This window comes from Hippocampus zosterae, chromosome 9, assembly GCF_025434085.1.
Source record: "Hippocampus zosterae strain Florida chromosome 9, ASM2543408v3, whole genome shotgun sequence".
In the NCBI taxonomy this organism is placed as follows: Eukaryota; Metazoa; Chordata; class Actinopteri; order Syngnathiformes; family Syngnathidae; genus Hippocampus; species Hippocampus zosterae.
Genome location: NC_067459.1, coordinates 13,414,667 through 13,439,963, shown reverse-complemented (window position 1 = coordinate 13,439,963; position 25,297 = coordinate 13,414,667). Strand labels below are relative to the sequence as shown.

Below are 25,297 nucleotides of genomic sequence, written 5' to 3'. Positions count from 1 at the left end.
GCAGGCTTGAGCGCGTGTCGAAAACAGACAAACACAAGTGCTGAGCAAACCCCGTCGCGCTCGGATGAGGACAGCTAGAGACTGACAAACCGCAAAACATGACCCAACCGCGTCACAACCACACTGGTGAAGATACTGTAGATAGCTGCGTAGGTTCTGGTCAAGGTCAGAATCAACTTGTTTGGATTCAGAATGAATGTCAAAGTACCAACCCAATAATCAATTACAGTGGAGCCCTGACATACTGTGCAAGTTCCTTGACGACTGGTTAGTACTTTCGCCTCACAGTTCAGAGGTCAAGGGTTGAAATCCAGGCTTTGGGCAATCTTGGCAGCATGGAAACACATTTTGTGGAAAGAGCTGCGAATCATCTGGAAGTTTGAATCATTCTGTGTTTTTGTCAGCAGATCAAAGGTCAGCCTACTTCTATTTCACATCGGGAAGCACTCAGTCGCTGTAAAGTGGTTGACTGACGAAAGCCAAACCGAAATTGTGAGGTCCAGTATTCATGTATTATTTTCTCCAGAACATTGATTTTTTTTTTTGACTGGTGCATATTCCTCATCCTGAGGAATGTTGAGGTTAAGGTTAATGTAAGGTGTGGGACATTAATTATGACGCTGTGAGTACAACCCAATCACTGCATTATCAGATTAAGCAAACATTAGCCCACCAGGCTCGTCGGAGCAACGGAGAGAACAAAGTTGTATCGATTGGAGAAGAAGGGGAAGCAGCGAGTTAGACAGTTGTGCACTTAAAACAGGAAATAAAAAGGACAGAAAAGTGCAAGGCGCCAGGCTAGAAATCATGAGATCATTACAAGCATTTCCATTGTCTGCTCTTTTTATCATTCAGATGAGCAGAAAATCATGGGTCCAATTATTCAATCGCATTTTCAGTAGGATATTCAAATACCAAAATATACAATAGCTGCAGCCCGAGATGATTTTGTGACTTGTATTTTGCCTGCATACTGTTACTGCCGAGCAGTAGTAAGTACAAGCCAGGAGAAAGGAGGGTAAGCGTAGAGGAAACACAACATTCAAAGATCATTTCATTGCCATCATTATCATCAAAGCGCCTGGTAAAACATGCAACTGGCTGCAGTTACAAAATAAACCAATAAAATAAACATTGCTTGCGAATTTAATACAGCACACCGCCGCTAGTGAAAACAAATTGTAATTCCTCCACTCGTAGATGGAGAGACAGAGCTCCCGGTGCACTTACAATTGTATTATTGAGCAAAGGTAATAAAATAAACACAAGCGCATATTCACATACGACTTGCCACTGGCCACAACTGAGAATGAGTCACTCAACACGCTTTAGCCAAATGACAGCCAGACAAATTTACTCTCTTACTCGCCTGATGCCCGCATCCCTCAAAAGGCTGGCCCGGACTTTCAAGTCACACACGAGGATGGATAAGTGGGCAAAATAATGATATTTTATTAAAATCCAACAGATGGCGCCAAAGTAATGTTTTATTTCTCTTGCCTGAGCACAAAAAACACCAACCAGATGAGATTTTCAGCAAGGAGTGGAGGACACGTTTGGACCCAAGAAAAAATTACATACCTGTATGTAGAATTTCAAATGCCAAAACCCAATAGACACCGTGATGTGCACTTGCTTCCAAAGTTAAGACAATGTTTTGCTGATTTTACAGGGGTTTACTTCTTTTTACACTTGTAAAAATACACAAAAAAGTGACAACTGCGTCACTTCAAGACACACGTCAAAGTAACATTTGATCGCTCATAACCATGACACAATTATCGCGACTTGAAAAAGTTGTATGGGAGAACTAACTGAATCAAAGGTTGGCCCTATCGGATCCATATATTGATCACATAGAAAAAGTCAATAGTAGGGAATGGAATTTTGGCCTAGGAATGGAAATGTATGTGAAATAGTGGCGGTGAAGGATAGATACAGAGAAAGACAAATACCTGTAGAACTGCAGCTGTCGTTTTGGACTTCCATATCGAGCACTGAAGGCATTCAGGAGAAAAGAGCAGAAGTCAGGGTGCCGGTTAATGTAAGCATGCAAGGAAAGAGGTTAGTTACGGTGGTAATGTGAGCCTGTGGAGTGAACAATGCGGGGATAGAGAGGATGCATAGTTGCTTCAAGCGGAAATTCAGAGTAACAATACAGCAAGTCGAAACATTTACGGGACGAACAAAAATCCAAACTGGTCATCATAATATGACGAACTGGCCCTCTAATAGCAACAGTTGAAACTTCAACATCTCAATGCTCCAGTCTAAAAATCAATGGCGCAACTTGCTATCCAAATAAGAGAGTGCAGGTTCATCTTGACAAACAAAGTGAGTCCACAGTGCAAGTGTCACACAAACATGCAAACTGTCTTAGTGGACTCTTGATGCTGACAAAGTACATGTGTGTGACTGTGACACTAACCCATAATTAATGGCAAGACAATGTGGATGATCAAGCATTTGCTGTATGTTTTATTTTGAACCGAAAAAGCACTCCTGACAGTTGAATCCCATCCCATGACGAAAAGGATTTGGACTCGGCATAAGTAACAGCAACTGGACCAAATGTGTCAAATGTGAATGATTACATCGTCATGATGGGGTCAGAAAAAAAAACAAGCAAAGCCACCATGCAAATTTTTATTCGTGGAGTTAGCGCAAACTTTGAAAGTGCGAGGAGCTGGCAGCCCTCAAAATTCTCAAAGGGACTACGACGGGGGGAGGATATTTTCGGCAAAGTGCACCAAACTATGGAAGTGTTAGACCTGGGTTGGTCAAAGCTGGCCAGCAACACAACTGAAGGGGCTCCGAGTATGGTGGGCGCGTCTCGGGGTTCTAATAGGGACGCACGAACCGGGAGATGGAAGAACGGGGTTTCAGATACACTGTCTAATCCACCAGCAAGCACGATGCTGCAAAGTGGTGTCATGCATAAACTTCATCAGAGCAAAGGTGATTATTATTTATTTCATAAATGGTGTCATTTATTTATTGGCTTTTTTTCTGTGAAGAACCTGGTGAGGGTTATACTATATAGTTATTATTTATTTCATTAATAGTGTTATTATTTATTTCCTGACTTTTGTTCTATGAAAAATCCAGAAAAGGTTATTTGATTTTGTGTAGGCTTCTGGAATTTTTTTATGTTTAGGTACTTTTGCAGTCACACTTTTTCTTACAAACTGACCCCTATCAGAGAAGCGAAGAGTTATGTGGCCCTCACAGGAAAACCTAACACATACGCACAAACGCACATATAGTCAACCGTCTTTCGGGACTCACCTGTAGATCATTCCAGGTGAACCCGTCTGTCGAAGGGAGAGGCGAGCAGGGGAGTCTGTTGTCGATTCAGGATACATGGAAGCAGGCGGAAGGGAGCGTGGCCAGCCCGTCAAGGGTGCTGTTCTTTCACGGCAACCGCAAGAGACAGTCTCGCGAGCGCCAATGTGGGCCTCTGCCAGGGAAAGAGAGCAACAGAAAAAGGTCAGCGCTTCCATCTTCAATTAAGTATTAAGTCAAATCCACTTCAAATTTGTTTTGCTTGTTTTTGGACAAACACGTTACAATGGGGCGGCCCGGTAGTCCAGTGGTTAGCACGTCGGCTTCACAGTGCAGAGGTATCGGGTTCGATTCCAGCTTCGGCCTCCCTGTGTGGAGTTTGCATGTTCTCCCCGGGCTTGCTTGGGTTTTCTCCGAGTGCTCCGGTTTCCTCCCACGTTCCAAAAACATGCATGGCAGGCTGATTGACCACGCTAAAAATTGTCCTTAACTGTGAGTGTGAGTGTGCATGGTTGTTCGTCTCTGTGTGCCCTGCGATTGGCTGGCAACTGATTCAGGGTGTCCCCCCCCACCTACTGCCCAAAGACGGCTGGGATAGGCTCCAGCACCGCCCGCGACCCTAGTGAGGATCAAGCGGTTCGGAAAATGGATGGATGGACGTTACAATGGTTGATGTGTCAATCCCAGGATATAATGCTAAATTGGTTTGGTGAGTAAATGCAGAATGTAAAGTGTAGAAGGTATTGAGCAACTTCCATCATGAGCCTAAATGACTACAAAAAATGTGTTTAAAATTTAAAAAAAAAATCACCCCTTAATAACTTCTCAGAAACATTTCTGCCACTAGATGGAGGCCTCTCCTCACACCGCAGATCCAAGTGGAACTGCCAAACATCAGCTTGGTCTGTGTATCTATAGCAAGAGCCAAAAGTGCCTGGATTTCAAAGGACACGCATACGTACCATGAATATCTATTTATTCTTAAGAACATCCCAACTATATTTAAAAAAACAAAACAAAACTGAGGTATAAAGCAAGAACAAGGAATCACCTACATTTATCACTATGTTGATGAGTTTTATATTATGGTTGCAATGTGCATAACAGAGAGAACTACAGCTAACAATGCTTTTGGGTGACACAATGCAATGAATAATTCAACGCGTCAGCCATAGAAGCAGGTCAGTGCTGCTGAGAGGGTGGTTTTACTGAGGGTGAAGTGCCTGGCTGCTACGGTAGTGTTTGGTTAGGTAATGCACTTAAACATCAACTCTCCACCACCTCAAAACTTGTAAAATATGGGAAAATACGCCGTGACTGTAGTAGACAAATTGCACATGGAACTTTCTGAATGCATGATATGGGCACACCTCATTGGACCGCATTTTAGCCAACATCACCCAAGCCTGGCTTTTTTCATTGTGTTTTATGAGGAGGAAGTTGCTATGTTCCCTGTCACTGGGTTTAATTTGGTAGGTTTCTACTTGTTTACTATACAATAGTGCCTTAGAAGTGACCCGACATGGAAGTTTTTTTTTTAATATGCCCTGTCATTCAGATTATTTTTTTTGCTTTGATTTGCAAGCGCAAACTTGAGCTATCAGGCCAGCAACCCAGTTAAAAACTTACTTCACAAGCTAATTTGGCAAATAGTTGACAATTTATCAACAAAGAGGGTTCAAGCTGTTTCATACAATCATAAATATAATGTATTATTATTATTATATTAAATCATGAGGCACAAATAGTACAGTTATTTATATTCGATTTAAATATGTTATTTACGCTATGATTTTATAGAATACAGTATTATAGAGTGCTGTTTTTGCATATTAAGAAATACAAACAACCACATTAGGGTTTTTTTTAACTTTTTAGAAATCAAATAATTTGCCATTTGTTTTAATGCCAATATTTATTATACAGTGAAGGCAAATAGTGGGGCGTTAAATGTTTTTTTTTTTTTGTTTTTTTTTGTATTCGCAGTAGGACTCTGTCCCTATGCCCCAATATATTGGCATTTTCCTGTATCTAAACATATCTGAACTGTACATTTAACTTTTCCAAGATTACTATTTCTAAGGTCGCGAGGATTGTTTTGGACTTGGGAAGTTGAGCTGTGAGACGCACATAAATTCTCATCAGGGACACCTGACCTTTCTTTATGCTTACAGCAGAGGACAAAGCAGAGTGGTATCCGTCACCCCGACAAAGCCATGGGATGAGCATCTTGTGCTACTTTATTTCATCGGTGACTAAGCGCATACCATAACCCTAACGACAACGCGAAAGGTGACTTTCCACTCCCATCAATTTTTCCCCTGAATGGCAAATATGTCGTCCAAGGTTCCCAAGGACTCTTTTAACGTTCCCTTTCCCATTCATTTCAATCAGGGCATAAAAAGGGACGGCGGCCAACCCAACCATCAGGTGATGACAGCGGCGATGATGATGGCATGACCCTGATGGATAAAAGACCTCCAAGCATATTTACGACAAGGACTGCAAAGTCATCTGTCGTTGTGGAGGCATCAGGAGTTGGAGTGGGTTGTGTTGGCAGAAATCAAAGCAGGCTCTCTGGCAGAAGGGGCCTATAACTTTGTTGAAAAGTTAATTGTTTTTTTTTTCCCCCTGCCAATTTTGGCAGAATCTACTCCGCACACATCAAAAGCACAAAGTTGTCGAGTAACCCCCTGGAAAAGCTCATGCTTTTACAATAGCTAATGTCAATGGTGACTTCAATATACATTCATCAATCTTCCCAACTCAGTAAAAGGTGCAGAAACATTAGTCATCAATAATAAAGACAAAAAAACACATGCCTGTGAATATTGTGTTATATTATGCATCTAACATGAGTTGCTAAAAGGGACATGACAACTCCAATATTATATAGCGCTTAGTTACTAGTTCATAGTTACTACAAAATAGTAACAAATGATGCACATCTTCATTGAATACGGAAATATACCATATGGTGTGGGGCATGATTTTTTTTCATCTCATCTTAAGTGTTTTCATTCATCTGGATGTTGCCCAAAGCTTGTGACCGTTGCGTGTTGTCTTGCATTGCAGCACAGATGCCTGGAATGAGCTGCAGAGCTGGACAGGATGCTGATGCTGCTTCTAACTGGGACTGCAGCACTGCGGTACAATACACACTCATCTTGGCCCCAAGTTGGAGGCTACAGATTTAACACACTAATGGGCCAGGGTGCACTTTCTTAAATTGAAAGCTGCAAACTGACAAAGACACTAGGTACGAAGAAAAATGTGAAGACAGGAGATGGGAGTACAAATGTAGGATTATAGTAATGCATTTGTCAAACCAGTTTGATCTGTACTTAAAGTTAAAAGACTTGACTATATATTAAGTATGTTGACATGCCCCAAATACAGTAGCATATTACTTAACATATATAGAGTACACATACGCACGCACACACACACAAGCATTAGTGGAGCAATATGAAATGGCTTCAAACTCCTATTTCCTCCCAGCTGACCTTCGTAATTCAGACTCACTAACACATTTCAAATCCAGCCTCAAAACACATCTGTTTCGACAAGCCTATTCACTCAGACCATAAAGCCATTATTTATTTATTTATTTATTTTTGTTGTATTTATTTTTTCTTATTTGATGTTGTTTTTAACATTGTACTCGTGATTTTAACTGCTTGTTGTAAGGTGTCCTTGAGTTTCTAGAAAGGCGCCCACAAATAAAATGTATTATTATTGTTATTATTATTATTTGAAACTGAGACTCAAAATCATAACCTTGGCTTGAAACTTGAAGTGGAAACTCTACCCAAGTTCGAACCCCTACCGACTGTGAAGTCTTAACATTGGCTTGAAACCCCAATCCTTTTTTTTTCAAATCTCGCACAAGGGTTGAAATGCAACCTCTGTCTTGAAACCCACATTTTAACTTTAACTTTAAACCTGGACTAAAAATGTTAATTCTAAACATTCCTTTGATTGAGCCCAATATATATATATATATATATATATGTATGTGTGTGTGTATACACACACACACACACACACACACACACACACACACACACAGTATTTTCCAACAAAAACAACTCTAGAAAAAAAAGTTTCAAATGCTAATCCAGGCTTCACACCCATTTTAAAACCCCAAAATGAAGCTGTTACTGTACTCTTATTTGAAGCCCCTCAAACCCTAATATTTAACCAAATCACACATCGTGAAACTCAAATAATAAAATAAATACTAACATCTAAATTTGAAACCCAAACTCTTTTTTAAAAGCCTAACCCAGGTTTGAAAAAAGTTGACCCGGCCTGTTCAACCATTGACTGATCTTGAGCATCTTCTCTCAGTTACCAGTAAAAAAAATGTCGTAACACACCCACACAAGCACTGCGTCTTTGCTTGTGTGTGCATGCGTGTGCGCTTTTAATAAATACAGTGGTGCTGTTGATCTGAAGAAGGCCTGAGGCCCCGAAAGCTTTGCTCTCCAACTGTATATGTGGAATCTTGGAAACGGTTAACTATTTCAGTCCAGAGAAAGAGATGGCTATTCTATGTTCAACAACTGATTACACATTTCAGAGCAAAACATCCCTCTTGATGGTTGGAGTGCAGTGTTACGCTACTGCAAAAGATGACAAATACAATAATAATGAGCGAGCGAGCAGAACTGCCTGGATGGCAAGCCGCAAAACAAGGACGCAAACAAACAAGTCAGGAACAACACAGGTGCAGGCGGCGTAGAAATTGTTTCATCCACCTCTGTCTCTTCAAAACAAAATGCAAAATGGAGTCACAAAAGGCCGCTCTTCACATGCCTCCCATCCCTAAATCCACCCACACCCAGCCTGAGCGAGTTCCCTCTTGAGACGCGGCTTACGTGAGCGAGGCAAACAGGCAGGCGGTGCTGGCCTGGAAAGCACCATACGGAGTTGTGTAGTATGTTGGCAGCAGCGGTAAACATGCAGCGATCCAAGCAGATGGCTGCAGAAGAACAGACGTTTGCCAGGGATATCCTACATGGCAGTTCAGTCGGACAACGCAGCGGGTTTGTTTCGTCGACAGAATCCGGGATATTCATTTTTAGGATCAAAGTCAAACATGCCAACGTATAAATCCGTGGCAGTGCCTTTCTAATCCTCGTTTTGTTGTTTTATGCCACTCTCTCAAGTTGTAGAGCCATTGCTTTCTGAATTTGTGCTGCTTGCAAAAGAGGGGAAAATACAACAAAGTCCTAATCCTGCCTTCCTGCTTGGAAAACACCTACGGGGGGGTCCTCGGTTTACAGGCGTCCCGACAAAAGGAGTTGTCGAGTTTACGAACGCCACACAAATTAACTTGTTGAACCGTGGTTGGCAAACCCGAGCCGTTCAGAGACGACCTGAAATGTTTAAGGCAGATGTGAGTCTCTATTCCATACTCAGGTCACAGAATTGCACACGGGTTTTGTCTTGCCTGTTAAAATTGTGGTACGACTTCCAAAGAGGTACAAGAGAACAGCGAAACAAAGGCCAAATGGACAAAAGGGCGCACCACTTGAACACCACACACGACAAAACCCCCCAGCAGAGGCCAATTTGTGTCCATAATAATCCATGAAATACCGCCTGAATTTGAGTGCACAATTTCCTCGTTATGATACAATACGAGATGAATGATCCCAAGATGCTTGTACCGTTGACAGCAGGAAGATGAATCAGCACTTGGTGTGTTCGCTTTCTTCAGCTCTTGCGCAGAGTTATAGCCTATCCCGGCAGAACAAACTGGCGCTTCAACAGAAACACCATCCGATACGTGTGTAAATCACAGAGACACGGACAGTCGGAAAGACTGAAGCGGAATTGAACAGGCCAGCCTTTATGGCTTTAAGGGCCCGTGTAGGCCATTGCTCTCACTGCGGAGAGGGGAAAATGCTGCAGTCCGCCAAGACAGGACATTAGCACACTGCAGCAGGAATATAAAACCCTCACTGAAGAGAAAAAAAGTAGTCAACATAGACTAAATAACAGTGACCCCCAGGTAAGCCATGATTGGGTTGGTTCAAATCCCTTTAATACGGGTAATCATGTTTTAGGGAACATTTGGACTTTTGTCATTGTTAAATACAAACAGATGTTGACCAATCTCATACGAGTACTTTAAACGCATTGGAAAACAACCACTTTTGTAAGAAGTTGAAACACACACGTGCGCACACACACACGTTCCTCTGCCCTTTGATAACAATTGACAAGCATCCGGCAGCTAGCTAGCATCCAAGTGTGCACACCTGCTTTTTGTCAATCAACGGTCATGTAAAGTGGCCCCCAAAATGTAGATGTTGGACCACCACGACATGCTCACGAGGTCTAAATCCACTCCAAGTATATGTTTTGCGTTTGTGTGCGTTCACTTGACAGACCCTAACACGTACGGTGACAGCGATACTGACGAACGAAATCAACATACATTAACACATATCAGTTCTCGCCGTTTATACAATCGTATCAACATACCACAGTCCCATCAGATACAAATCTAAATTCAAAAACGTCATCTGCTCCGGCTCCAGATGAGAGTCAGATCAAGAGGATGGAAAAGGAAATGGAAAAAAAACAAAACGAGTGTAAGCCTGCTATGGTAAAACTGAAAAATGAAGCGCGTTTCATCAAGGCAAGACATCTTTTCAACCATCCGCATGGCTACTGCAGATTATCTCGGATCATCAGGATAATGTAACACTTGTTAATAATGCATCAATTAGAGCTGAACTTGCTGTTTGTTATTCAACTACTGACTGTAATTAAAACATTACCAGTGCATACATTTTGGTTAGTGCTTGTCTACAACCACATTCCAACCCCTTTTGGCCATGTGGCCGGCGCCGCGGTTGTAAAGGAGCTACAATACGATGAAACTGAAACACTCTCGCTTGGACTTAAGTACTTGGACATCGTATTTTGAGAAAACATGTGGCTCAACTTCAAAGGATAAACTTCTAGACGTCTTAATCCGTTGATGCTGTCTGAAATCACGTTGAGAAGTGTGCCAAAAGCCGGCCCGATTCTCCAAAGACCCTCATTTTGACAGTTGCATTTCTCAAATGATTCACATTTAAGAGACTTGCGACCGCCATGTAAGAAGATACCGCAATACTACTTTTTTATTTTGTGCACTGGACAACTGTCTCCTGGCTTGGCTCTAGCACAGTAAAACAGAGGGAAACTGATGCAATGAACTAGCAAATTACAAAAATTGTACAACAACCCACACACAGCACTCCTCGCTCACATAGTGCGTGCTATTTTGCTCACTCAAAGTGATCATTTTGTCAAGGATGGACAGCCCTCACACTCACACACACACAATAAGCCATAAGTCAGGGGTGTCCAAACTTTTTGCCAAGGGGGCCAGATTTTATGTGGTAAAATGTCGGAGGGCCGACCTTGGCTGACATTCTTTACATTGAACAACAATATTGTTCAGCAAATTTTAGTAAGCCAGTCTGTTTCACATTTCCATTTTTATTTTAATTTCAACAATCTTAAGAATTTCTTTTGGTTCATTTGAAACAGGTATATCACATGCAACTGCTTATTCACTTGACTTTTTCTTAAACAGAAGTCTCCTGAGTGCAAATTGATTGATTTGAAACATAAAATGTATCACCATGACTTTTCAATAGTCACAAAACCTTTGACTCGAACAACAGGGAAATGAACAAGCAATACACATATCCACAACTGCAAGGATCATTTGAAATATGACATATCAGTCAATATAAACACGGAGTGATATCTTGTTAACTCGTGAGTGATGCCCTCTAGTGTCTAAATGCTATTACTCATTTAGTGAATGCTATTAATCATTTAGCCACTAGAGGGAAGCAGTACTCTATGAAACATCACTCACCAGTCTACGAGACCTCAGTCAATGCAACACGTGTTCCATTGCGCCCAACCTGCGGGCCAGACGGCACTGATTTTATGACAGGGGCCGAGGGCCGGATGAAATTCGACCGCGGGCCGGATTTGGCCCGCGGGCCGGACTTCGGACAAGCCTGCCATAAGTAGATAGACATTCAACATATGACATTGCATCCCGAGTGTTGTGCTCACCCACCTCCATTAATAATCAGACAAGGTTTCCACTTTCAAAGTGCATATTTGTCCCCGTTTGACTTTGATGTTCGAAAAGTGTATGGAATACTTGGGTATTATTAAATGTCACCACATCTGAGTCAGCATCTATTAGAGTCACTTATTTAAAACACTTTCTTTTAAGAAGGGACGCCGCTCTCATAAAACGTTCGAAGTGAACACACTCTTGTTCCACTCAAATTACTAACAAGCTATATTGCAACTAGGCAACACAAAGAGCAATGCTTTTTTTTTAATACTCCACAGAAGCCTGGGTGACTTTCGGACGTTTACACCTCATGCCACCACCTCTGAAAGGCACATTCATGTCTCACAGACACTAACACGGACAGTATTTTTTATATTGGAGTGCCCAAACTTTTTTGACCAAAGATCTACTGTTCAATCAACGGGGATCGACCCGTTACCGCGCACGCATGCACGCACGTGCACACGCATGCCATGATGAGCAACAGTCTGACGCTGAGGCATGCGACGCACTTTTGCAGCCTGTTAATGATCGTAGCTCACGCGTATCGTTTAAAAACGCTTCTCTTGGCCCTCCAGATTCCCATTCTTTGCCGTCCCCTCTGTAAATTGCACAAAACAAACTGAATGAGAAAAATGATAACGATGAAAGATTAGCGCAACAACTCTGAGCACAAGCTGCAACTGCAGACTGCCGAGCGCTAACAACTTCCGGTGACGCAGTTCCACGTCACCGTAGGTTAAAGATGACATGCTTTTTTTTATTTTTAAAATACTTTTTGTGAAAGTGAGAATGATTCGATGATAGAATTATTCGAGTGCAGTGTGCATTACAACAAAAAATATATTACTAACATGCACAGAGACACATGTTGTGGTTTTTTTCCCCCTCTACACCCCTCAGATTGATTTGTGACGAGTCCATGAGCTACTTGCCGAACATGATCGATGTAATGGGCACCCCTGTTCTATACATACTTGCAACATTTTGTGTTCAAATTAGTGTAGCATGCGTGTAAGCGTGTTTGAATAAATTCCAATTTGTTGAAAGCATGTGGGCAGATAAAAACTAAAAATGTTTTCATATGGACTACCAAAATGGCAGGTTTTCCCCTATGGCAGGCGAGTCTGGAACATTTCCCCCCACGATGAAGCCGGATTGATTCAATGGACCTTGACTGACCTTGAGTTTTTCATGAAACTAAATTTATAATAAAGTAACAGATTCTCCAGAAAAAGATTAGCTTTACCCGAGAGAAAGGAGAACAGCAATTACATTTTCTACTGTCCACTTGCATTCACGCTGTTCAAATCATGACGCTTCAACCTTTGGATCGGTTGCAGACGCCAGATGAAATCCTCCACTTCAGAAGCAGCAATTGCACACGCTCCCTTCCGTTCGTCTGAACACATCCAGCATACGTGTGTGCGCAGCAGCGGTTTGACTCGCTCACACTTGACTTAGCAGGGTCGCGAGTTTCCCACACTTACACGAGACTTGTGCAGCTGCTCTTTTCTCACACGTTTCGCCTTCATGAGACACTGTATTCGTTGGCATTGGCAGAGATGCCCTTTTATGTGGAACAGAGCGACAGAAAGTTTGATACCGAACGGGCCTTAGTAAATGGACAGGTCCTGCCTCTTGCCGCTGCTTAGTAGCATGTATTTCTTGACCGCTATCCCGTGCACTATAGAGTGGAGTATTAGCCTCGAACAATGCCAACAGGGCAGCTACAGCGCGATGGATAAAAACGCCAGACCTACTGTCGATAAGTAGGACAATCTTAATGGTCACATTCGCTGCACAATGACCGAGTGTAGTATATGAATCGAAGCACGGCCGGCTACATTTTGACTTTCTATAGGACCTATAAAAAAGAGCTGACAATCCTATTTTCTTCTGTACACACAGACCCGTGTTACATCAGACGCCCTACAGAAGCTCCTTAGTGCCTGTGCGGCCAAGCATGAGAATGGCGGGCGCCAGGTTTCCTGAGGCATGAAGGGTTAACGTGGTGCTGTTTATTCATGTCTCAATAAATGCCGCGGGCCTTGCCCACGGTATGTGTCAAAACCAATCATTGTTGAAGATAAACGCATTTGTTGACTGATTTATGCCACCCTGGGGTAAACGTGGCCACGGCATTTACTTTGATCCACCGTGTCTGGGCAACGTGTCCAGGTCATGTCGTGGGCGGCCAATGCCATCTGTGCTGTTACATTAACCTTGATAAAATTGGAGACCAACAGCAGGAATATGAGAATGTGAAATACTGCTAGGAGGAGCGCTGCCGTAATCGTGAACCATTGCCTCAGTCAGTTGCTTATGCGGTGACTACACGGGATACGCTCCAGACCCATCCGCTATAAGAAAAAGTTTCTGCAATAGAGAGACCAAATTAAACTTTTTTCCCCCATAGTTTTATTCCTCCCACAGGCTTTAAAGTTTTTTTTTCAACTGTAATAATGTGGAATTTGAACTTAAAAAAAGAAACATTTCTTAAACATAGCAATGGAAAAAAACAATTGCCAGAATAAAAAAAAATAAAATAAAATTATTCAAAAATACTGTGCAAAACATGTAACATCTGCGTGGTTGATATGTGCCTTTTAGAGGTGCGGCCCTGTGGGCCACCCCATGTGATGGTGGTTAGCCTGATTGAAGTTGGTCGGTGGGCTAAAGTTATGACAAGTCTGCGTGTGAGGGCTTGGCCATGATCCGTGGCCGGCAGTCGCTCCTGCGTGAGTGTGCTTATTGTGTTAAAGAGGAAGTTAATTCAAAAATGTACTTTACAATAATATGTTCTACGCGGCTTTGCTAGTGTTGATTAATATTGTGTTTGTGGAATATGACTTTAAGCAGCAAAATCACCCTGTTTTTATAGCTTGCAGGGGGCAGCCATTTTGCCACTTGCTCGGGGCTCAAGTGATGACGAATCACGGCGGCTGACCTCCTTTTATGAGTTTGGACATGTGATGTTCGCAAGTTGAACTGATTGATGATTGGCCCCAAAAGTCCTAATCGTGTAAAACAGCTTTTTTTTTTGGACACGATAAAACCTACAGCAGATTTAAGAAAATTCCTTTCAAGGTATAGTGTATTAAGACGATTAGGAAGGGCAGGTGTTGAATATATTAAAGCCTGAAGCCCACCTGCCAAATTCAAGTGTGACAAAATATGGTTCCAGTGTGTGTCTGTGAGATGGTGATGCCGCATGGGAACTAGAAAACAGGTTAATGAAGCTAAATGGGACATGAAATCTCAACAGCAGAATGATTACTCACTTTAGGAAAAGACCCCCACTCGAGCATCCAGCAGACCAAAGCCATAAACAGTGTCAGGACCTACATTAGCGTAGCATTGAGATGAGCGAAAATGTCAAAAGATGCCAGTGGCCAGTCAGTGTCAGCCTCTCACCCCAGTGATTCTGCCACTCGAGCATTAAACCTCGATGGATGTTTCAGTTACGCTCGTCACTCGTCAATCGGAGGGAGCCTCGGTTAACATCGCTAACAGCTTGCAATTGACTCTGGCTTTATTTTTAGACATTTCACATGAGACTTGACTTTGAATGCATGAGCACTAGCAGAACTGAGTTACGGTCGAACGGATTTTGTCTTTACACTGTACTAGAGCTGGCGATGCAACAAAAATTTTGCGTTATTCAAATAATATACTGACCCGTGAGGCCAAGAGATATATTTATGATGTTTACATTTTTGATGAATTCCGAAGATTAGACTTAGTTATGCACTGAAGAGGAAGTTGAGGTAATACCATACGTTGGTTTTTGGGCTCACAACACATTCGATTAGCAAGCTTCGGATGATGTTGCCGATCAAAGGACAGTGAAGACACTACAGTGTGTAAGAGTGTAACTTTGGATTGAAAATGTGTCTCGACAAGTACAAGAGAGTGGCATTGAATTTGAGTATGAAATATCAGACTTGAGTGACTAAGGATGCATACCAAAACACTTTGGGTAGTATGACTAGTTATTGAAAAAAAATAAAAAATAATTCTGTTTATAGTTGACACAATGCTATTTTCAAAACTTTGTGCTAGTTTGCCTTAAACCCTGCAGAAATCATTTGAAATGTCCCAGCAAAATATCCTGCATACAATTCATAAAGTATGCATGAATTGTTTCGGGCGCAGCAATGCCTCAAAGTGAAAGAGTCAAGCCAAAACAAACCTCACTGATAAAGACACGCGGAAATTGCTAAAAACAACAAATCCTTGTGTTCTGTCTGATTCATTTTGTGGTCATCCATACAGGACATCCATAACTATTTTATGCTTTCATCTGACACGGTATACGTGCAGCCGCCTCTGTATTAAAAGAGACCTCTTGTACATTGAAGTGGTCACTCAAAATGACTAAGAGATGCTCTTCATTGTGTTGACGACTCATGGTGGGGAACAAACAGTAAGTACTGTGATCAGTTCGTACTTGAGGTTTGATCGTCTCTGGCGTGATTCGTTTACTGGCTCAAATATTATCATTGGAACGCTGGTGCGCACCTAAATCCGTTGCAGACAAATTTTGGTCCATCAAACAGTTCAGCTAAAAAATGAGGACACTAATATGAGGACCAAAGCTACAAGCCAGTATTTAAGTGACAGCTGAAAGTAGAGCTGAGCCATATGACGGTACATATATATTTATATCGCGAAGACAATCCATTAACGTTTTATCGTGTCACTTTTCTACTATTGGGTCTATCGTCAGTTGTGATCTGCGAATCCAACTTTGATCAGCAAACTAGCAGGCACTTTATAAGTATCCAGAGAGATCATTAATGCAAAATAATGCGACACAAAAAGCTAAATAGGAAATGTTATTGCATCCCGTCCGTCACCCGGGAGGAGTGGCCTAGAAGGTGAAATGTATTGACGATAATCGAATTTAAAAAATGGATGCATAGTGTATATTGAATGCATATAATGTTACGAATGTGAGTTTAACAATACAGTCCTGTGTTTTGAGATCTACACAATAAATGTTCTCAAAATTACACTAAAGAGCACCTATGTATTCAATATATTTCTATGCCAATTATTTAGATCCAACTATAATAATATTCATTAGAATGGTGAGTAAGATATAGAGTCACTTTCCTGAAGTTTATCAGAGTTAAAAACATCCCGCAGCGTAGTGACTCATCATTCCCAGTTGAGAAAATGCATGAACAGAGCAATTAATACAGGTGAAGACTTTCTTGAAAACCAGGACTGCCCTGACACCCATTAGCTACGCCTCATCCCATCTGCCCACTCTAACACATAAGCCAAACATTAACCCTGACCTTATCCCCATTCCCAAACTCTTATGACGACCCTCGACTACTTTGTAGTCATGTAACATTTTCCTCTTGTTAATACAGTTGCTTCCAACAGCTTCCTGCACCAAACAGAACCCTTGCTGCCGGCCTCTCCTTTGGATTTTGCTTGGATCGTAACCCATCCAGTGCAAGTAGGCATACTGGAAACCGTGAGTAAAATAGCACATACAAGGGACGGAAAGATGTGGGCACGCACGCACACACACACTTTTCAGCTCCTGCGACAATCAGCCTCTGATATTTTCCAAAACATAAACACAGCAAGCCATTCGTCTAAAATGATCTTTCTCCGTCTCATATAGAATAGTTTGGGCTTCTTTTCCGGGTGTTGCTGGCAACTGCAACAGATAAAACTGCAGCAGCAGCAGCAGTATCAGGAGGGCATCTGAGGCGAGAAGGAATCACGCCTTCTTGCCTAAATGCAGATGTTTGAACATGTGGACTTTCTCTTTCTCTATTTTGGAGGTTCAATAAGGCCTACATGCCAAGTCTCTGGTGAGGATTGAAACGGTAGCACATGCATAAAACATGACAGAGATTCAGAAAACGGAACATGATGGAGAGAGACACAAGTACAGAGCAGCATAATAAGGTATGCAAAGTCTGTTTTCAATGCAGCAGCCCTACCAAGCGTACTGACATCCACAGAGACACCCCCGACCGCTCAAGAAGAACCACTCCGATTTGCTACTGCGCACCAGCGTTAAATGTTGCCGTGTACAAATGTAGCACGGGCAGGCCGTAGCATCCTGACTCTCATTGACAGACTTACGTGAGGAAGCAAGAGAGGGACGAAAGAGGAAGATACATAGAATGAGTAGACAGAGAGAGAGAGAGAGAGAGAGAGAGAGAGAGAGAGAGAGAGAGAGAGAGAGAGAGAGAGAGAGAGAGAGAGAGAGAGAGAGAGAGAGAGAGAGAGAGGGAGAGAGAGACAGTGGCTGTATGCAGCCTCTGAGGCAGAAATTATGCTTTGGGGGGGGGGGGGGGGTAAAAACCCACCTCAGGTTGCGGCGGATTCCTGACGCAGTGAGTGAAAGCGAGGAATAAATGTAAATTATTCGAGCAATGGAGGAACACCAGCTCAGTATTCGCCAACAATGAGCGGGGAGATGGAGAGAAGATCGGGAGGTGGGATGAGACGATGAATGACACAACTCTCGCGGGCGCCGCGTATGATGCCGTGCGACTGAAATTGTGTGCCCGAGTGTGACGAGCATGTGAGCATCTGACACGAGCAAGATGGGAACAAGTGACAAGACAAGCATGCGGAACAATGAGTAAGGAAGAAAGAGGCGAAAGGAGAACCACGAATAAATGTGAGCTGAGGGCATATGCATGAGAGGAAATGCCCCTCCCTCCTCACACACACGGACACACCTCCCTGTGCACAGTCAGCACTGAAGTAAGCTTTCAGTGAAACTGACTGAGGAAGAACAAGTGGGCAGGAGAGCGAAGAGAAAAGCTTGTGGTGCGAAATTCACTTTCACCCAAAGTGTCTCAAAGTTGACTAATATGAACACCCCCCAACCCCCCCAGTGGAAAAACAACCATGCACCGTTTTATTAGAGGGTCTTTCTTTTACCCCTTTTCATCTCCATTTTCATACAAATTGATGGCATTGTGCTACCAGCGTAATATCAGAACAAACATTTCATGTCCACCAAGCGGCAAGGTTTGGATCAATTCTGTATGCATTTTTGGTCCCCGAATTGCAAATCGATACTAAAACACTTTTCAGAGGCCTGCGCCTGGCGTCTCAGTCAGAGCAGCATGGTAAGGGTAGCTTCAAATGACAAGGAAAAAAAAGGTTCCATTCATATGTGATTATGTCGTCAAAGTAACATCGATAGCCACCTACAAAACTTACGGTGGAAATGCAAGCCTGATAAACATTTATGGAACCCATACCGTGTCAAATTAAACTGCGCAGCTTGAAGCATGAGCCCATTTCCCAGTCCGTCAAAGACAACTTTTTCCTCGCTTGATTTTGCCGTTACATATGAAAGAAAAGTAGACAGAATAAGCTATGTTAAAAGTAAGCCGTGAATTTCCCAATTTCTGAAGTCGTATAAGAAGCCTGTTAACCGTGTGAGAAATTTGAGAAAGGACAGGCCTGGGGTCAGTCAGGGAAAACCAAGACTTACTTCCCCCACCCCATTGTGCAGAAAGCAATTGTCACTGCCCTTCAAGTACCGGTACTGTATTTGCGGGATTGGTTGCAACTGTGTGAACAGGGCAGTTGGTTAACTGAAAGTCAACCCAAAAGACCTGTCGAATTCAAGACCCTCAAAGTATTCATTGTCATCTCTATTCTCATCAATCTTTATCATTTCATTCAGGTAGTCATTGTACGGTTCAGGAATGTTGGGAAAAAAAGTGGTTTAATGTGTTTTCTGTTGATTAAAAACCAAAGTTGCAACATGTCTCCCGCCAACCCTCTGGTACTGTCATCACCATGTGATTAGAATCTCTATGAAACAGTGGCAAAATGTATGGATCAGTTCTTGGGAACCTTGAAAAAAAATGTTTGATACTGGAAACATAATGAGACTGCATTGTTCAGTGGAAAAGGATGGCACAGGCAGTCCCAGCGCGAGTCGGAAGTTTATTAATTGATTTTTCAGATCCGACTGCTGTAGTCATGAGTTGGACAGGTGGCCGAACGGGAAGTTGGGCTCCGGGACAAGGCTTTTGGAGTGGCCCGGAGCCAAGGTCCCATCAGGTGCTCAGCCATTGGAGGATAACAATGTTTGTTCTTTTAAAGGAGCAGCATTGTTCAAGTCCATCGACCGTATATAGTGATTGGTTCTAATTAAGGCTGCAACGATACACCAAAGTTAAGATTTCATTTGTATCTCGATTTCTGATGCACAGTTCAATACGTCATTTTTTGTCCTTGAAGGTGCATTCTCATGTTAAATGTTTTGAACGTGACTTAGAGAAACCTTTTGTAGCACTTACAGCGAATAGCCTGGGTTTGGTCAACTACACAACTTGCATCTCTGATGGCAACCAAGTAGACGAAATGCTCCCATACTGCTAATTTAAATACATTTAGGGGGTCCTCAATCTGAGGATTATTCGTCACAATTGCCATGATTCCTCCTCTCCTACTCACGATACAACCTGTCTTACAGCGCATTCTGGTTTCACTTCGCTTGCTTTTTGCGAAGGCACTTTCGCTGCGATGTGGCGTTTGCATGAGGCAGACGATGTTCATGCACACGGAGCCTCTTTTGAGGGCTGCTTCTTATGTTTTGGGCAGACGAAAGCATCCTGATACTTTCAAAAAATCCTCTCCCGAGTCATAGTGGAAGATTTTCTTCCCCAAAAGCAATCCTCATGGGTTAATTGTTTTGATTTCTCCATCAGCACTGTGGTTCGAATGCACCCTCTACGAACGACACGCTACTCCACCGGACACAACTCCGCCCATGCATCCATTCCCCTCCACTGCTTACTCTGCATGGTGATCCTGACTGATCCCTTCACACGCAGCCACCTGCTGGACAGATTTTAAACGATTGACAATGCAGACAAGCCTGATCCTTTGAGGCTGCGTAACACCCGTCTGCACACTATGGCGCAAAAAGAAAAAGCAAATTACGTATAAATACGTCATGGGTAAGGAGCCGCAGCGGGTTTTCAAGACGTATTTATATGTCATTGGGATTGAATGAGTTAAGTTTGGTAGCACTGTTAGCATAAAAGGCTGTATTTGATTGAAGCCTAAAATTCTGAGAATTGGAAGGGTTGTATCGTGATTTAAGAAAAACACAATAAGTTTGTATCTTCCAAGTACTGTTTTGCGATTTTTGGTTTTAATACTATCGTTGCATCCCTACTTCTGATTGTTCGCCATGGCATGTTGTTTTAGTTCTCAAACAACACTTTCCCTCTAAAATGCAACATATAATTTTCAAGGATGCTTCATTTGGAAATTGTACAAAATGCTAAGCACCATGTTAGCGAGGAGTTTTATTTTCCAGCAACGTCCGGAATGACTGCACCTGCAGTTCCTGTGTATTGCTGATTTGTACAAAAAAGAAAGAAAGAAAGAAAAAAAAGAGAATTCCTGCGGGAACGGGCTTGACACATTTGCCCTCAACACTCATGTTTCTGCCCTTGCGTCCAAAGAACTGCTTTTTTCTGGAAACAAGCCGTATCAGCATCAACTCGAACAAGATATCACCAGACAGTTGAACGTTAGTTCTCTTTGCCATTATCAATAAGAGAAGTGGATTTGTGCGTAGAAGGAAAGACACTTACAAAAGCTAGAACCCAATGACCACAAAACCTCTCTCATTCACTTTTGTCTTTTACAGATGTATGTTGGGTGTTTTAAGAGGAACAAAATCCACCAATAATATTCATTTGAATGGTGTGCGTGATTTAGAGTCACTTCCCTGAAGTTTATCAGAGTTAAAACAGCCCGCAGCGTGGTGACTCATCATTCCCGGGTGAGAAAACACATGAACAGAGTAATTAATACAGGCAGACTTTTTTGTACGACAAACTCATTCAGCATAATCAAGTTTGATATCCAATTGCTTTCTATTATGGTAAGCAATTTCGTCTGTAATAACCATTGTTTATTTTGAAACAATGAATCGTCCAAAATAGTCCCTCGCAACTACGGTACACATTCAAAGGGGATATTGAGACGGTTTGCTGGATGACGTCGTCACCGTGACTCGGCACAAAGATGCTTAAGTAAAAATGAACATGCCCGAATATCCAGTTGTGGTCCTCCGGACTACTAAAAATGACCGAATTGTTATTTTAATTATAAATGTGTTTTTCAGGAAACTCTTTTATGGTTTTGTGTCCGAAGGTTGATCAAGGTCACGAGGGGGATAGAAATACGCACACAATTCAGGACGCTCTGATCTGCAGGATCACTATCAGTGCAGATTCGGTTACGTGGAAAAAGGGCAAGTTCCAGGGTCAAACTCTCGCCATCATGAAGCCTTCAGTGACTCTACTGCCAATGTTTCAAGTGACAGTTTAAACATTCTGATGATCTTGGACACGAAAAATCTACTCAAAATGTACAAATAAAAATAGAATACCGATTGATTCTCCAACAAGCAATGAATTACTGGTTGAGTTGCCCACTTTGAATAAATAAAAAAAATGACACCACAAAAAGCTACCTCCTTGCCTTAAGTATGATTGATAGATGAACCACCATTTGTTATGGTACACGCCATGAGCAGAGCACATAGAATCGCTGCCTGCAGATCACACATGACAACTGCTGCAAAGTTGAAATTTAAAGAGCCTCTACTGCACCATGCAGTGTGGAAAATTCTTAAGGAAAATAGTCAAACCTCTGAAATGGATGCAGGGTTTGCCGCAAAAATTATGGTTGATGGTCTTCTAGAACAGCAAGAGTATAGGGAGCTTATCGGTACACAGGCTAGACAATGATTGGGGGAAAAAGGCGATACAATTATTTGGATATTGAAATCAGGATGAATAAAGCGGATTATTTATTGCTTTCAAAACAGAGCATTTATTAACTACCACAAATCTACTCAAAACTGTCATCTCCCCTCAATGCCTGTCCATCTCGGCACATTGATACGTTATTTGACCACTTTTTTTCAGAATACTTTCACATGCCGGCAATTTGGAAACACATCACGTCGTTCTGCACACTAATGGAGAGAAGCCAACATGAAAATCACCATTAAATATCATTTAATTAAAAAAACAGGAAATCTTCTCAAAGGCAAATCAAAGAAGTTAAAGGGGAAGTCCAAACATTTTCTTCACAATACGTTCTATGCGGCCATTCTGGTTAATTTAGCGTTTGTGGAATGTGAATTTTAAGCAGAGAAATGCACCCACAATTACCCAGCCTTAGTCGGCATCACAGTAGACTGAGGACCCTCTGCAATCGGATGGACTTGGCAATGTTTCGATAACAATCCATACACCAAACCAACCAAAGTTCATCGTTTCAGAACACATTTTATGACCAATTTATGTAGATTTTCAGGTAATTCCAAAGGGTTCACTTACTTTGTATTGCAACTGCATCTAATAAAATGATGAAGTATAGGTGCTACTGGTATGCAGTTTGGGTTATTGGGGGGGGGGGGGGGGGGAGAACAAAACTCCATGGGCAGAGACAATATGGAGGACACGTTCAGTGTGTTTTTTTTTTTATCACATCTCAAACTGCCAAAACAATTTGCATTAGCCTGCTTCGATGGGTGCTTGTGGTCTTGCCTAAACATAGCAAGAAGGTTCCATTTTGCTCAGGTCACTGGAAATACATAAAATCAGAGCACTTTTTCCACTGTCGGTATGAAGGATGGGCAGATTTGAGTACAAAGCGAACCCACATTATTTTTTTAAGAATCGATCTACTTGCAATTAGTGACAACTGCAAAAAAGAGACATTTATTTTTTGTGTGGTTTCACCTCTCCCACACTAGGCACATTTCAACTAAAACAAATCACTTTTCTTAAACATATTTAAACACCTAAAATAGCTCAAGCATAAATTGTTTCCGAAATACTGTAAAATATAGATCGCAAGTGTGTGATTTTAATATCCGAGACCAGTGATTTTCAACGAGTGTGTCGTGGCACATTAGTGTGCCGTGAGACAGCATCGGGTGTATCGCGGAAAATTATCCAGTCAATTACGTAGACAAAAATGTGTAGTATTTTCTAGTTCACATTTTTTTTTGTTAATTTATCGATATAAACCACGCACAATGACAGGCAAAACAATGAAATACTCTTCCACTAAATGACTGAACCTACATAATAAACTTGCACACACCTTACCTTTTGTGAATCGTTTTGCCTCGTGGTGTGCCATTAAATTTTTTCCAATGTGCAATATGTGCCTTGGCTCCAAAAAGGTTGAGAAACACTGTCCTAGACAGCAGTAATGCCTGGGGCATGGGTCACCAATCTGGGGCCTATAAGTACGATAATTGTACGCTGTATTCGTTAAAAAAGTAATTTGAGGTAGCTGTTTGGGTGGCACCCATTTTGTTTTCAACATTTTCTCCCATGTATGTTTGTAGGGAGTCGGGTAGGAGACCTCTGTTGGGAGTTTCCTTATTTTTGTTTTGGAAGTCGTGCAGTGGCTCACAAAGAGCAAAATGATGTCAGCTAACCCTACGAAACCCTACTTGCAATTGTAAATGTGTCTATTATGAGCTTTTAGTTTTACAGGACGGTGGCGAGAAAACTGAAAGGTCACAATGGGCACAATTCAATGCTAAATACTCAAATCCTATCTATGTACCAAATCTGTAGGCCTTGACGCAATTAAGGTAAAAACTGAGGGCACGAATTGGCTGGAACCAATCTCAAATAGTTTGTCATCTAAGCAAGTGAAACAATGTCCACCACCAACAAGCCATAAATAAAAGCAGTTGTGAAATACCCTCAAAACGTCCGCTGGGTGACAAGCCACATGGTCTGAGATGATGCATCGTCTCGAGTGATGAGTTCATGACCCTTTTGCGAGAACGGCAAGGCGCTAAAATGTCAGTAACCAATTTGCGACGGATGACAATAAAAATGTCGACGTTTGATGAAATAACATTTGCTTGCAAACTGCCAATTGCCTTTTGAAATGCGTCCGCTGAATGCAGCGAGCCCCGGCTTCCTCGTGTGCGGGCCTACGAAAGTAGCGGATCTCATCAGGAAACACCAAGTGCTGTTCTAATTGCATCATTAGCTAAAGCCATGACTCAGTCATTGCGACTTTTACACCCCCACCCCCACCGTGCACGCCCCATCAAGAAATAGGGAGTCATGCCTCCAAGCTCTTCCCTGCACAGCTGCTCAAGCAGAATAATTCTAACATGTTGTGTGCAACAAATATCCAACTGAAAACTAGTATTCTATTTTTTGTCGATATGGGGCACAGCTCCCTCATAGGGCACACAGCTGGGCCTGTTGTGTTCAAGGCCATTGTCGCTGTCCACCGACAAGCATTTTGTACATAATTGGATGACGTCAGTCAGCACTATCTAACTATGGCAATATCCTACTTCACCAGTTTTGCTGAAAAGACACAAGCAGATCAATGAAATAAGGCCTTCATTACGGCAGTCTGTCATAATTGCTATTTTTCACCACTCAAAATACATTTACACAGCAACAACAGCACAAATCTCAGTTGTTTATTTTATCTCTGCAGTCAATTTCACCGTCAAACGAGTACATTCGTGGCATTTAAACAACTGCTTCAAACAACAAAGCGTGTGACGGAAAAGTGGTTAGGACTGCACGACTGTCCGCGTTTTATGTTATGTGTTGTGTTTATTTATTTTACTTTATGTTAACTGTTTTGTTAAGCGCTTTGTTACAGCTGCCACTGTTGTGAAAGCGCTATATAAATCAGCATGCATTGTATTGTATTTACCCGCGCAAGAAAAATAATGAACTAGCCATTCCTGTAATGATCATATGAACAGATCTGGTGGAGAAATTCAGGCGTACTATTTTTAACTTATCTGTTCAAATGTAATTTACAATTGCCGTTCGATCTCCGTTCCAAGCAATTTACCTTATGTAC

General features: G+C 42.0%; 2 protein-coding genes across 7 annotated transcripts in view; one reads left to right on the top strand and one right to left on the bottom strand.

The window, feature by feature from the left end:
• The window catches only part of kcnab2a (potassium voltage-gated channel subfamily A regulatory beta subunit 2a), a 68,350-nt gene that overhangs the window by 41,435 nt on the left and 1,618 nt on the right, over window positions 1–25,297 (bottom strand). For 3 of the 6 annotated variants that reach the window (XM_052075719.1, XM_052075720.1, XM_052075721.1), the window contains 2 exons: window positions 3,289–3,460; window positions 1,956–1,997 (listed from right to left, as the gene is read on the bottom strand). In XM_052075719.1, coding sequence (XP_051931679.1) covers window positions 1,956–1,997; window positions 3,289–3,365 — 119 coding nt within the window. In that variant the 5' untranslated portion in view covers window positions 3,366–3,460. Of the gene's footprint in view, window positions 1–1,955; window positions 1,998–3,288; window positions 3,461–17,367; window positions 17,514–17,739; window positions 18,059–25,297 lie in introns of those variants that run through there. The other 3 variants (XM_052075722.1, XM_052075723.1, XM_052075724.1) reach the window with 3 other exon arrangements.
• prxl2b (peroxiredoxin like 2B) overlaps window positions 5,087–25,297 on the top strand; it is a 260,615-nt gene continuing 240,404 nt past the window's right edge. Inside the window, exon 1 of the mRNA XM_052075738.1 lies at window positions 5,087–5,096. The gene's annotated coding sequence lies outside the window, so the exon portion shown is untranslated. The remainder of the gene's footprint in view (window positions 5,097–25,297) is intronic.